The 15,069-nt window shown below is 40.4% G+C and overlaps 1 protein-coding gene across 1 annotated transcript in view; it reads left to right on the forward strand.

The window, feature by feature from the left end:
* Window positions 1–12,116, forward strand: part of LOC103369075 (short transient receptor potential channel 4) — a 28,702-nt gene extending 16,586 nt beyond the window's left edge. The window contains exons 7-15 of the mRNA XM_008297678.1: window positions 5,721–6,066; window positions 7,261–7,400; window positions 7,493–7,693; window positions 7,789–7,910; window positions 8,140–8,335; window positions 8,433–8,627; window positions 9,128–9,169; window positions 9,553–9,642; window positions 10,495–12,116. Coding sequence (XP_008295900.1) covers window positions 5,721–6,066; window positions 7,261–7,400; window positions 7,493–7,693; window positions 7,789–7,910; window positions 8,140–8,335; window positions 8,433–8,627; window positions 9,128–9,169; window positions 9,553–9,642; window positions 10,495–11,160 — 1,998 coding nt within the window. The 3' untranslated portion in view covers window positions 11,161–12,116. The remainder of the gene's footprint in view (window positions 1–5,720; window positions 6,067–7,260; window positions 7,401–7,492; window positions 7,694–7,788; window positions 7,911–8,139; window positions 8,336–8,432; window positions 8,628–9,127; window positions 9,170–9,552; window positions 9,643–10,494) is intronic.
* Window positions 12,117–15,069: the final 2,953 nt, after the last annotated feature.

The following is a 15,069-nucleotide window of genomic DNA, read 5'->3' on the forward strand; positions in this document are numbered from 1 at the left end:
TGCCGCTGCCACAACTGTGCCTCCTAGCATCTCCTCTACCCCGGCAGCGTGTTAATTATCCAGGAGACGTCCCAATATGCCCTTCCCCTCTCTTCCTATCTATAATCCCCTTTCGATCGCACCGGGAGTTTGATGGAGAGCAGTTTGTCATAATGTGGATAACAGTCCACCCAGCTGCCCTTTTGAAATGATGAATGTCCCACCTACCTAGACTTGTTAAGAGTCATTTCAAGATAGATAAAGCTATTCTGCCAGAAGTACTCATTCTGTGGCTGTGTGTCTGTGCCAGAAATGATTATAACATGCTGCATTCTGATTAAAATCTTTGCTTTTAAATTGGCCAAGTCATATTTGCGGTATTGTGTTTTACAGAATGGGCTGGTTAAGTGAGACTATATTTGCAAGAAACACATCTTAACTCATCAATACTTGTCTCCGAATTAGCTTTAAGGGAGAGTATTTGTCTTATTCTCTGTAAACTCTCATCTCTGGAAATGTTTCTTTAATAAACTTCTTATTCATCTGGAGAGCGGAAACATGAAATTGTGCAGAGTATTACACAACATTAACGATTGCGACCATAGAATTGCCACAGAAATGAGAAATTGGAGATCAATGAAGCCCCAAAACAACATTTCCTTGAAGCTCTCTCCTGAGACGTGAAAGAAACATTTGCACAGCGCAACTGTGACTACGCACACGCATGTATGGAGGTATTTGTAGCGACTGCGTTTTGCTTTGTGACAGATGATCTTTAAGCTAGACGGGGTTTTGCCCCCTGTGACGCATCCAGGGTTAAGTGGACACACACTTAGACTGGAATGGCTCATTTGTTTTCCCACAGAGCAGTTATTATGTGCAGGCCATTTCGTCTGTGATGTGATTCTACTCATCTCGCTCAGCGACTTTACAGACAAACACTTAAGCTCTTAGAATTGGCATGACACTCAGCCCAAATGTGTGATTTGTTGTTTTTTTTATAGTGCATGCTGTTTGTGATTGTTGTGGTGAGTCATGAGAAGCCTGTTTCTGACCGTCAACTGAACAAAATGAAGGACAGTTTTCCTCTTGACCCTCTTGCGTGTGAACACGCTTGTTTACGTTTTTGTATTTATCCTTGCGTCTATGTGTGTTTGTCGGCTTTGCTGCTGCTCTGCACCCTGGGCTTAGAAAGGCAATTTATAATGGCCTGGAGAGAAATCTCCACAGGCTTCCATTCTAAAGAGCTTAGCTTATAGAGCAGCCGGCGCTTTGATACAGCAGGAGGGCAAATCTGATACATATGATCAGTAATACATAGACATTAAAGCACAGATTATCCTCTCTGCCTCCCCGATGGGTTCAACACTAGATTACTCTCATTTTTAATGATATACTTGTCAAAATGTAGGTGAGTGTATTGAAGAATCACAGACTGCCTCTTTAAGATTTGAAATTTTCAGAGGCGCCAAAGGAAACCCATCAATTTTACATGCTCTAGTTTGACGTTGCCCCCTTGTGATATCTCGTAAAAACTGCAATTCAGAATGGCAAAAGGTTTTAATGTCTCCATTAAGTGAAAACAAAACAGGAGGAGATGTTATGTAGTGGAGAACCATGAGCACTCGTGTGTCTTATTTCAGCAATTTGCTGCAGAAAATGTCTGTTAGGCTTCAATGTGCAGCAGTGTTCAGCCTTAATATTATAGTTTTCCTTCAACAGGAGGAAGCAAATGTGATATCTTTTAATTTTGTTTAAAGGATGACTTTAAGTATCAGACTGTCACCATAGTTCTCAATTTTATTCTAAATTTCAGTCAACATTTATTTAAACTCTGAATACATTGAGGAACGGAGGCATCGTTTACAGTATAGACACTGAACAATAGATGTAGGTGCACAATTGAGGCACTTGGATAAGAACTACAATCAAAATATTAAAAAGGCATATTAGTAAAATTATCAAACCACTGAGAGTAGTTAATAGCAATTGAAATTTAAACTAAATGAATCAACAGCAAGAATCGCCGTAGGCAAAAAAAAATAAATAAATAAAAATGAAGACACAAATTGCCCGAAGGATAAATGAGTCAGGCTTGAGATTCTATTGCAAGTTATTCCAGGCTGCAGGTGCACAGTGAGTAAAACAGTCAGCACCAACAACACAACACAATCACCAACAGACAGCAGAGAAATAATGTCAGAGAGTAAAAAAACAAGTAAGGACCTTATAAATAAATAAAAACCAGTGACTCTCTTGCAGCGAGGGAGGCCACCCAACCATACAGCTCACAGTGATGAGTAATACAATTATGATGGGTGATAAATCTTGGCGCACGGTGATAAACAGCAATGAGTTGCAGCTGAGGCACGCATGTATAATATGTCGCTATAATCCAAGGCCGTTCACAGACGCAGTTTGAAACGGGGACATTTTCAGCTCATGGTTTCTTGTTTGTTTCATGTAAAAGTCCATCAACACCCTGCTTTTATAAGCCTTAGACAAGCTGCATTAAAGGTGTCAGACAGTGTGATCATCCAACCCGGTCTCAGTCCCAAGGTGTCAAATCCTGACATTTTGTTAAAGCTGCTGGCGTCTGAGAGATATGCACAAGGCGTTCTTTGGCATCGGGGCCATCAGTGTCAATACTGATTTTGTTTTAGCTTATAAACAGCCTCATGAGGAGGTTGGAGGGTTGGAGCCAACTGGAGAGTCGCAGGACTTTTACCCAGGACACTGAGTTGAGTGTCTAGTGCCAAACTATTATTTTGTCACTTAGTTTCACTTTATTTAAGACTCTAGTTTCACAATTTGGTTTAGTTGAGGCACTAAAACTATTTGGTTAAAGTTAGGAAAAGTTCTTGGCTTGGGTTAAAATGCATGCTGAATTTTACTCATACGTTACAGCAAACACCCTAAATTCCCTCCTATTTATCTGAAAAGGAGCGACAGCGATGACACAAGCAGAGAACATTTGTATGTGAACTCATAGCATATATTACGTATATCGAAAAATATGAAAAATTACAATAAAAGGCACCCAATGTGTTCAAATGTGACGCCAAGTGGTCCTGACAAAGTCGTATGAGACGACTTGAGCTCCTTCGATAGCTGCATCAATGCTTGTAGGCAGATTCTGATTAACTTGTACCATAAGATGGGCAGACAGCTGAAGACTTTAAATGAAAACTTTTTTAGGACCTAAAATATTCGATGCAATGTGAGCATACTGTCACAGTTCAAATCCGAATGGTACATTTGCACTTCAAAAAAATTGGTACAAGCAAAGAAGAAACATGGACTTCCCATCCACCAGCCTTTCATCTCTTTGCAAAGCAAACATGAGCTACAGTGGATCCATCTGAAAGTCGTGCGCTTGTCGGCGCGTGCCTGTAAAGGTGGAGGAGAAAAGTTTTCCGTAGAGCTTTTATGTCGGTAAAGCTGCAGGGGAACATGTCTAGAAAGCCTCGTCAGCACTCACACAAAGATAAGCGCTTTCCTGGCACTCTCGGACAGTCGACGGCGGAGAGAGGCACTTTCCCAACTGGACTTGAGACCAGCAAAGGAGGAAGTTGTGTGAAAAAGCCACCCAAGGCAAATATGCCACTTTACTCCTGCCGAGTTTTTGTAAGTGATTGTGACAGGCAAAGGGAGCACGCCAAACCACTGATGTCTGGCATGTGTGGACTTACTCTCCTGGGAAAGAAGTAACAAGAAGAAAAGTTTTAGAGAAGAAATGAAAGAGGAAAACAGCTTTGTATGGGGATTCAAAGGTTCAGTCAAGGAGATTCTGGTTGGTGCTTAAAGTGTATCGTCTTTTTATTAAATGAAAGCTAATTAGCTAAATATACACGTCTTTCTTAGACCACAGATCTTTCCTTTAACATAGATAATCTGATTAGATTTTGAAGAGTTATGACTTTATTATTACAGCTCAGTGAAATATTAGCATGCATACTTTTCCTAATTATCATGGTAATTAGCTTAATATCTACCCTCATTACCATCACTGTCAGTGTTTAATATCATGCTGATTAAGGCAAGACATCAAGCAGCCAATGAACCTCCTGTCATTAATTAGAAGAAGTGCTCTGACATGCAGTGAAAGATTCAAGCTCTAAGTAAACTCTGTGGTTTATAAGTGGACTATTCAAGCCTACTGACAAAGCTCCAAATATCTGCGACAAAGCAGGTTTGATAAAAAGTGATCAAGGCTTTCTTTAAATAGATGTGACCGTGCTATTTATATCTGCTGTAGAATATAGAGCAATGGCTCATTTGGCTCTTTTTTCTTTTTTTTTTTTCATTTTATTATTTTCTTGGCTAAAGTACCTCATTACAAGACTTAGCCTGCACCCATGGGTGAGCTTCAGACGTTTGGTGCAACTTAATTAGGTTAGCCATTTTGCCTATAATAAGGTTCATGCTCAAAGGAGTCAGATGAAAAGAGAAAATCAGCAGGGGGGGGGGTTGTGTCCCTCCATTCTTTACTCTTTAGTCTTCAAATATGTAGCAATGGAAGATCCTTATTATCTGAACGCTCCCTCTCCATCTCTCATTGTCTCTTATTTTAAAAAAAAAAGCAGAGTATACCTTTTCTTCTCCTCTCATCCATGAAATTCATCCCCTGCTGTATTTCCCCTCTGAATTTCCTTTCAAGTTTTGTGGCGATACTGTAGTTGAAGTATGGAAATGTGAGCCATTCTAGTTCAGACCCTGACACAGATAGGGATCTGTGGTTCCCATGGAAACCAGGCTGCAGAGTTGGTGAATTGGCACCCACCGATACCGGTCAACACTTTGACTCTGATATAGATGCTCAACATGATAGTTCACAGCTCAGTCTGCATAGGTGTGATGGCATATACGTGCATGCTCACGATGACTCATTTATCCAGGAGTTTTTTTCTGTACCCACATACCTCTAGATTATCCCCAGATGCTGCTGATGTAGCTTTAGTCCATTTGGCTGAGGTAGTCATGCGGCACTGCTGCAGTATTGCTGCATAAATATTTTTTTAATCACCGATCTTTTAAACCTATAGTCAGTTACCTGGAGGAGAACAGCATTTACTCAAATGTTTTATTAATTCTTCTGCTTTGAAGTATTTATCCCATAGAAACAGAAAACATCAAACAAGCTAGTCAGCAGAAAAGGAGACAAAATATTTCCACATGTTGATTTGAACATTTTCAATCAGTCCTCTTGTGGGTAAGAACTGTAAAGTGTTGCCTGCTTTAGAAGAAATTCCAATCATATTCGGGCATCTCAGGAAGGAGTGCGATCTTTTCGTCTCAAGAGAATCGACAAGAAATGCAATGCAGTCATCTAAAAACATGATTCTCCGGTTTCTTGACAACATCTCTATGTAAGGCCACCTTTTCTTCTGCACCAAGACAGCCAATATCTGTTTCATTCTAAAATATCCATGTGTGTAGATGATAACCCTTCAATTTTTGGCACCGCCAACACATCCTACTCCCTCGTTTGAATGCCCTTAACCGGAGTTTACAGCAGGTGCTAATTCTGGTATATTGTCACTAGGGCATTATGGTAAGTATAAAACTATTAAATAGTCGTAAGCTGAGGATTCTGTCTACCAGCAAACTCACATGCAGCAGCAGCCATACCTTGGAATGGGGTATGAAAAGTTCTTTTGAATCATATTTACCTCTGCAGATCAAACAGATGGAAAGAATAACTCAAATCTCCCCCCCTTCCTCTGTCATGTTTCTTCAAGTTTGTAGCTCAGCCAAACTGTCAGCAGCTTTTGGCGTCCCGGTGGTACGATGAGTTTCCCGGCTGGAGGCGACGCCACTGGGCAGGAAAGTTCTTCACCTGTGTCTTCATCGGCCTCCTCTACCCTGCGTTCGCTCTCTGCTACCTCATCGCTCCTAAGAGTCGCTACGGCCTCTTCATCCGTAAACCCTTCATCAAGTTCATCTGCCACACAGCGTCCTACCTGACCTTTCTATTCCTGCTGCTGCTCGCCTCCCAGCACATTGTCACCACAGAACAGGACAGGCAGGACAGGCAGGGCCCTGCACCGACCACTGTGGAGTGGATGATCCTTCCCTGGGTGCTGGGTGAGTAAAACCGATGACAACTGAAGGCTTTTTTGGTTACGGATGGTTGGAAGTGGGTGTCTTGATGGATGAAAATGCCATGGCCACTTTGTGTGAGTAAAAAACAGACAGAATCCTCGCCTTTTTCTTTTTCTTTTTTATATGAATGTTTGTAGTCATGCTTTTTCCATCTCTTTGATGTCTGTAAATGGCTCCAGTTACTATGATCATCATGAACAGCAGCTGAAGTCCCAATGGAAAATAAAAATCAAATGCTCAAGAAAACTTTGTCATAGCAACTGGCAGCTAAAGGCTATGTTAAAGTTGTCAGATTCTTTCAAAACCTATCCAACAGTAAAGTGGTTCAAAGTGATGAATGAACATTATTATTAAACTGTTATTTTTTAATTTTGCTCACAGTTGCTCAGGTAATAGATTTTTGAGCTTGCTGTTTGGATGTTTCTTGTGGAAAAGCTGCTTGGGAGTTACAGTTTGCTTCCTTCTTAGCGTTTTTTTCTCACACAGGCTTTCTTTGATTTGACTTTCTCAGTCTGACAGTCAGTCCATCTGTCAGTTTGGTCCAAAGTGAAATATCTCAATGTCACCCGACAATAAAGTTTTGTAAAGACATTCATGGTTCCCACGTGATGCATCCTGATTACTCTGTTCCTTTTGCGTCTCCTGTAGTACTGTCATTAAGTATACACTTGTAATTTTGAGTGAAATGTGGACAACTGTTGTTATTAAATCTGCTCCTCAATGTGAATTGTCATAGCTTTGGTTATTCCCAGTTTTAAAAAACAAATGTGTTCAGTACTCTGGTTTATAATCAAATACCAACAAAACTAAATGACATTCACATCAGCCTCAGCTGTTTTCCATGTTGTGGTGGCACTAATGTAATAATATTAGACTAGACTAAGATGCTGAACATCAAAAACATCAGTATCACCACTGTGAGCATATTTGTATGCTGATGCAGCTTAAATCACCCCACAGAGCTGTGGGTTCTTACTCTTGTCAATAAAACAGCCAGAATTTTCTGATGCAGCTTTTACTGCTGACTAGGGAACGGAGAGTTACATGGTCATCCAAGCTACAAGTGTTCCAACTCTCAGTCGTCACATGTTGACAGATGAACGTGACTTCTGCTTGAAATAACTTCTCCACGATGCAACTCTGTACATAAATCCATATTTATACATGTGTTTCTAGGATTCATCTGGGCAGAGATCAAACAAATGTGGGATGGTGGTTTCCAAGACTACGTCCATGACTGGTGGAACCTGATGGACTTTGTCATGAACTCTCTATACTTAGCCACTATCTCCCTCAAGATTGTAGCCTACACTAAGGTAACCGTTTGTTTATGAATATAAAAGACAGTCTATAGGTTGACCTACGCTTGTGCTCACTTTATCTATCATTCATTCTTTTCTCCATTCAGTACAGTGGCAGTAAACCCAGAAACCAATGGGAAATGTGGCATCCAACACTAGTAGCTGAAGCAGTGTTTGCCATAGCAAACATTTTCAGCTCCCTGCGCCTCATCTCACTGTTCACAGCCAACTCTCATCTGGGGCCACTGCAGATCTCTCTGGGGAGAATGCTGCTGGACATCCTGAAGTTCCTATTTATCTACTGTCTGGTAAACACACAAATGCTTGTGCACAGATGTAGACACGCAGAATAAGGACAGTAAATATGTCAAAACTGAACTTTGCACATGCTGTTTTTCTCCAGGTTCTACTAGCCTTTGCAAATGGGCTGAACCAGCTGTACTTTTACTACGAGACGAAGGCTTCAGATGAAAAAGGAAAATGCAAGGGCATCCGATGCGTGGAGCAGAATAACGCTTTCTCTACGTGAGTTTCCATGAATCTTATCTTGCTTGTACATGTAGTGTAAGTGTGTGATCCTGTGAAACTGAGTGTGAAAGAAAGAGAAAGTTGTGTGAAAAATGTGTGAAAACTCTCCAAAAGTCTTCCGTTGCTAAGAGAAACTGATGTTTCAGTAGAATCTCATACACACGAGAGTAAGAATTTCCTTCAACGCCTTTTGGGTACTTTTACAATATGTCTCTTTCCCTTGCAGATTATTTGAGACCCTACAGTCTCTCTTCTGGTCTATCTTTGGCCTGATCAGCCTCTACGTGACCAACGTGGACGCAGACCACCAGTTCACCGAATTCGTCGGTGCCACCATGTTCGGCACCTACAACATAATTTCCCTGGTGGTGCTCCTCAACATGCTCATAGCCATGATGAACAACTCCTACCAGCACATTGCTGTGAGCAGATCAAACACTCTGCAAACCAAAAACCCACATATGTGGAGTAGATAATTAAACATACATGCATTTTAAATGTACCCTAATGTGATTTCAGGATCATGCAGACATTGAGTGGAAGTTCGCCAGGACAAAGCTGTGGATGAGTTACTTTGAAGAAGGGGCCACTCTTCCGGCCCCATTTAACATCATCCCCAGCCCTAAATCTTTCTGGTACCTCATGCGTTGGATCAAGAGGCAAGTGTGCAAGAGGACACGCTCCAAGCGCCCTGAAACCATCGGAACTCTAGGAGTAAGTTGGGAGTCAAACATGTAACCATTATTGTCACTAACAGAAAGAGAAGGGGACATTTTTTTAAAGAAATTCCCAGAAAAAGTAGGTTGGGAAGACATTTGTACCTTTTGTAAGTATTTTGTCAGGCAATCACTTACATTCCTAATACCCAACATTATTTACTTTATTTTTGTGTCTATTCATTTTGTAACTTTCCCTCTACCTATCAAATGTCAAGGTTTGCTGCTTTTCTTTGTCATACGTGACAATAGCCTGAATTTTCCAAAGGACAGTAAACCTTTTCAGATGATCATGATCTAACTTTAGAGCAACCACCTTTACTGTTGTGTGATGCAGCACTGAGGACCAACATGTAGTGAGACTCACAGAGAGCAGAGTTTACAGAAATGTGTGATACTGTGAAGAAAAAACTAAATATGTTGGGGTTTTTTTTGTTCTTTTTCACTCACCTCCCACACTTTCTTACACGCAACCTCTGGCATCCGATGTCTGTGCAGAGGCGAGCAGCGGAGAACCTGAGGATAAACCATCAGTATCAGGTAAGAAGCCTTATAAAGCAAACTGTACATGAGTCTTCTGCTAATGTGTGTGTTTATGAGACACATATTGAGCTCTTTAGCTGCCTTCCCAATTTCAATCTGTCAATAAAAATTTGTTGTGATGTCTCACAGCATGGGTCTAACAATTACGCTTTGTGGGATGTTCATCTTATTCTCTGCAGAGGATCTCCTATTTTTCCACATCTGCAGGGGGACGTTGTCGCATTTTTTATCAGAAATGTAGCTGAAAGGGTGTTTTCTGTTGTGCAAGCATATTTGTGTCCTTTTTCCCTGAATGACTGGCTGTGCGGTTTGAACACTTTCATTCAGTAGTACAAGCAAATTGTTTTTGTTTCAATGTATTTTATTTTTCATTGATGCAGGAGGTTCTGAGGAACTTAGTGAAACGTTACGTGGCCGCCATGATCAGAGATGCCAAGACTGAGGAAGGTCTGACTGAAGAGAACTTCAAGGTAGGCTCAGGTCCAACAGAACAAAACATAAGTAGCTTTGATTATAAGGATTTCTATTAACAATGAGAGCAATCATCCGAATCTGTAATTAGAATGCCGATTTGCAGCATTTTTGGTTCATTCCGACTTCTTTTATCTTTGTCCATTGCATTAGCTGTTTTTAATAAAAATGCTCTAAAAGCTCTTAGTACAAAACCTGCTTAGCACAAACTAATGGGCAAATTGAGTTAGAAACTAGTTGGTGCACATAGTAGAAGCAACTGAAGAGAGAGTGATATTTCCCTAGGGTGTTGCCGAGGAGCAAAAACTGGTCTAAAATGAGAGTGAATACTACAACAACACTGACCAGGGGCACACAAATGACTCAGAACATTGCTTGTAGTGTAAATAGTAACTACTTGCCAGTTATACCATTTCAGTTATATGACTAAAGGTTCTTTTTTCCGTTGCCCTTGAGTGACCAAAATAAACAGCAATTGTGAATGTCTGTATCTGTTCTTGCTGAAATTCAGTCATGTGTCATGCAGAGACAAATCGTTCATCATTTACCAGTCTAGACTCTCGGCTTGTTATACCATATTGTTGATTGTTTGAAAGCTGTGATTTGATGTGTCCGAGATGTATAACAGCTTTAAAAGCGTGTTCCATATTATAGTAAAATGTTCTTGCATGCTTCATGAGAAAAAGACAGAAATTATTTTTTTAAATTAAACTTCATCCACTTAGCATTGACTGAGCTGAAATTTAATCAGTACTCTAGAGCGTTCCACATACTGACAACTGTAAGTAACGGTTAACTGAAAAGCGTTAATTAATTTACCGGGGGAGCTGACTCTCACTCTGCTCTCACAGGAGCTGAAACAAGATATCTCCAGTTTTCGTTATGAGGTGATGGGCATGATGAAGACTGGCAAGCCTGCTCTACAGGGGCCCAAGGCCAGCGGCAGCTCAGTGGATTGCGGTCTTGCTTACCCTAATTCCTCGCTCAAAGTTTCCACCTGCCCTCCAAGCAGCCAGGTAAAGAGCAAACTCAACAGATTCAAGATCGCTGCATCCATCCTGAAGCAGGTCACCTCTGCAGCTTCCCCCAGACCTCCTGAAGCCTCCAATGGTCTGCCAAATGGACTCCTGGCCTCTGATGAGAGCTCCGGCGAACAGTCAAGTCAGAGGAGAAACTACTCCAAAGATATCACTGACTTGTTCCAGAAACGCAGCACAGAAGCTGCGTCAGGCACAGGAGAGCTTTCCAGACAGATGTACTCTCTGTCAGAAGAAGCAGGGGAGTCTGGGGGATCGGACCCAGAGGAGCAGGACAAGAAGTGTATGGCTACAGGTAACAGTGAGACAGAACTCCCGGAGGCGAAGGAGGAAGCTGCAGAGAGTAGGGAGGAGTCGAGCAGCAACAACAGCCTGGACAAAAGTGTAGAAAAAGAAGCTGAGGAAAAGGACAAAGAATTATCCTGCAGTGACTCGGTAGCTGAAGGGTGTTCGTCAGGGCCGTCCACGGAAGATGCGTAAGATGTTACGCTACACGAACAGAACTACAGACCGAGTAATGCGGGACTAAAGACGGAGAGACTGACAATCAGTGTGAGCTTCAAGTGAGGAGAATGTTACTGTGGGTTTGGCAGAGAGTCGAACATTTCCAGTTATTGCTAAACTAATGATCAGCTTTGATCTTTGGAGACTCAGGGAGGCCTTTGGTTCAAGTGTTTTAAATAGCGTTATATTAGCAGTGGAGATGCAGCAGAAGTGAATGGAGCTCTGTGTGAGCGTTGCAAAGATTTTAGGATGAGGTCATTTCATCGCATCTCTTCCCTACAGATGATTTCCTGGAACTGATGATTTCCTCTTTCTCTCACTCCCTTTGCCTTTAACTGACATGTGCGTTTCTGTTCAAAATATCCTGTTGTTTTTCCAAACCCTCTCCTCGACAGTTTCTCTCTACCTCTTTTCCTTTCTTGCTTATCTCTACGCCACTTTAAACTCGCACCATCCTTCTGTCACTAGAGCAATAGATGTGTTCCGTTTTTTGACCTGACTTTCTGCCTTACTCTCTCTGTTTCTGCACTTTACACACTTTACGGTGACATACAGTTTCTCAAAGATGTGTCAAGCTCTGCTCATGCAACAACAATTCTGTCAATGTTTTTCTATGCAAAGACTCTGGATTGTGATCCTCATCACTCCGACGAGGCCGACTGTACATTTAACCCTGGCAGTTCGTGGTAAATATTCTCCTATGTGAAGTAGAGCTTGGTCGAACTGTGGGAGATACACAATATGAACACAGCCTATCAACCATTTAAAGCAACATATTATTCATGTTTAATCGCTCCTACCGAAAATAAACTTGTTATTTTGAACAGATTTGCTGTTTTTAAGCTGGTACTTTGAGATGTGATGTTACTTTGAATAAATGGCATTATAGAGCTTAACATAGATCAAGAAAATAAACCTAAAAATACACTCTTTATTCTGCTTTTTTTCTTTTGTTCAGTGCAGATTGCAGACAGAGCTCAATGCTTAGATACTATGATGCTGTCATAATGGAATAACAGTTACACCTTGAAGTACTTGTCACTTTTGAGGATACTGAGAATATTTTATTTTAGAAAATATAGACTGTAATGGTGTTTTTAAGTCTTTTGTCATCGCAAAATCATTGATACATTGATTCCAAAGAAAACAAAAGTGTATTCAAGAGAAATAACTCTGAAAACATCCTTGGTTAGGTTGAAAAATTGATTTAAAAAAATCACAGCTCTACTTACTTTGCTGTTTTCATGCATTTAATCTGTCGATAAGGAGACGTTGGTGTTTTTTAAATTGGCTTTCAAAGCCATGAAAGCCTAGCCACATAATACTATGACCATAACATCAGGTTTCTCCATTAAGTTGTCACTGAAGATACTACAGAGATCATTAATGGGTTAATGGGTGTCTTGTGGACATTTATATTAGCTTGACTGGGCCAGACAGTTTCTGAAAAAGATGTACTTTGCTTAATCACTTCCTATTTTAAGAACTGATGTTCAGAAGGGTCACTTCACTGCCGAAGGTCCAAATTAAAAGCACAGCAGAGCTTCTAGATTAGTCACTAGAGAAGAAGAATGAGGCGGTCTACAAGCCAAAGGTCATTAGAAGGCATCTGTTAGTGTTCTATTTTTACTAAATTTTAAAGCACATCAATTTAAAAATTGCAGTTTAGAAATTCTCCACAGACACAACATCAGCTTTGTGAATCATCTGTTACACAAGAATATTTAGAAATGCAATATTAGTTTAGAATTTATTTTTTTTTTAAACTCATCAGAAAATATTCACCCACTTTCACGTTAATGTATTGAAATGGTCAAAAAGAAAGGCTGTATGTAAAACTGTTCAAGCCTTAGCAAGAGTAGGATGTTACATTTGAATATTGTGAATGTCGTTTGAGTCCCAGGAAGTGGGTGTGGGTGCAAATATTCAGTAATAATAATATAATAAAGGACTGTACAAAATGCTTTCAGGAAGCTTTTCCCTTCTTGCCCAACACTTTGTCCAGTCATTTATGAAATGTTCCTCCATTATTTCACAGCCAGAACAGCAAAACCACAAAGTGAAAGGGCTAATTTATCTGCCAGCACGTTTCCACCACTTTACTGTGCAGCTGGTCTTGTAATGCCACTGAAAACTCTTTCGCTCCTAAGAGCAGCACGAGCTTGTTAATCGAACTTTTACTGCAGTTATTACATTACTTTGCATTCATTCCCGAGTCTCGCTCAACCACCAGAGGAGAAGCAGGGGAATGAAGATCTATAATTCCATAATGAATGGAAAACCTACTCGACCATTTAACAGTAGCTATTGTGTGCTCTGCGGTTTTTGTGTGTGTGTGTGTTATTACATTAATCTTTCTGGCCGAGGCTGTCCTGACTAGAGCAGTCTTCTCGCACGTGAGCCTGCCTTTCATTTTTGGAGAGGAGATTACACAATTTTGCAAGTATTTAATGGCCTGATTTATTTTAATTGTTTTCAGTTTGCTCCTGATTTCAGTAAATTAGGTACTTAAAAGTGTAGTTAATCGTCGTGAAAAATTTTCTTTGGCGTTTTGTTTTTCTTTGGAGTTGAATGTATGCGTAAACATGCTCTATCGTCCAGGTAGCCAAACCATTTGCGGCAACTTTCTGTAACTGCAGGAAGACAAGGATGAACTTCTCTCAGACTACAAAAAGAAAAAGATAAAGAAGAAGAACAAAAGCAAATCCCATCCGAAGTCACCACTTAAGTCAATTACACTTACACTCCAAAAAGTGAGTGAGATTGCATCAACTGCCCTGTGTGTTCCCCCACAGGCTGGACATTGTTGTTTTCTGTGAACCATTTTAATTTTTTTGGCCTGCTTTCTGTCACTTTCTTATTTGTACTTTAGCGGCCTGTAATATCTATCAGTGCACAAGTGACCGAGCAAGTGAACAAGAGATGAAATATTCAACAGATGATGAAACTGCGCTCCATGTGTGATCAAAAGGCTGTGCTGAAATGCTCCTGGGTTTCTGATAGATTTTCCCAACTGCACTCAAACAAGCTGTCACAGATGCAGAAACGCACGAATAGACGCCATGCATATATACATGATTATATTTAGGTGTTTCAAGTGCTTCAATCGTATTCAGCGGCACGACAGTACATATTAGTTGAGAGCGCTGATGTAACTTTCAAACATGACTCAACTGATTTGTTTTGAACTGCCAGATTCCTCTTTAACATTTAAGCATGAATGTGATTTGTTTACAAAAAATAAGCCAACTGTCCAAAAAACTGATATGATGAAAAAAAGTGTTACTCTGCTCCACAGCAAAGGACAGAATATTGAAAAAAGTGCTGTGTGCTCGAGGCAGCAACAGCAAAGAATCTGCAGTAAAAATGCAAGAATCAACACACACACACACACAGCTGATACTGTTAGTTGTATAAGGTTAACTTTCACACGCAAGGCTGAAGTGAATAACGTGCAGACCTGCTGTAGAAACACTTGTGCAACATTGATATTCACACATACATGTCCTTGAACACATCATGCATCTAATGTGACTTACATTGTTATTACGTTATTATGAAACACATTTTACAACATCATGGCGGATGGTAGTGTAGCTACTGGACTGCTTTAAATTTAAAAGTGTTTCCCCCTCGTGTATGTTCGTGGTTTTGATATCAGGTATATTTAAATGTAATGCAATCCAGTATGCCGTCACCCATTATGACCCCAATGGTATACATAAAATAGAATCTTTTTGAAAACACTAATTAAACTTAAAATGTTATAAAAGTAGAATTGTGGCAGAGCTGTCGTTTTTGATTGCGTTAGATTTCACAGGTGTACCTAATAAAGTGGCTACATGTGAAATAGAGGTTTCCCCCTTGAGTGTATTGACAAGTGTT

This window comes from Stegastes partitus, unplaced genomic scaffold (assembly GCF_000690725.1).
Source record: "Stegastes partitus isolate 25-593 unplaced genomic scaffold, Stegastes_partitus-1.0.2 Scaffold1236, whole genome shotgun sequence".
Lineage (NCBI taxonomy): Eukaryota > Metazoa > Chordata > Actinopteri > Pomacentridae > Stegastes > Stegastes partitus.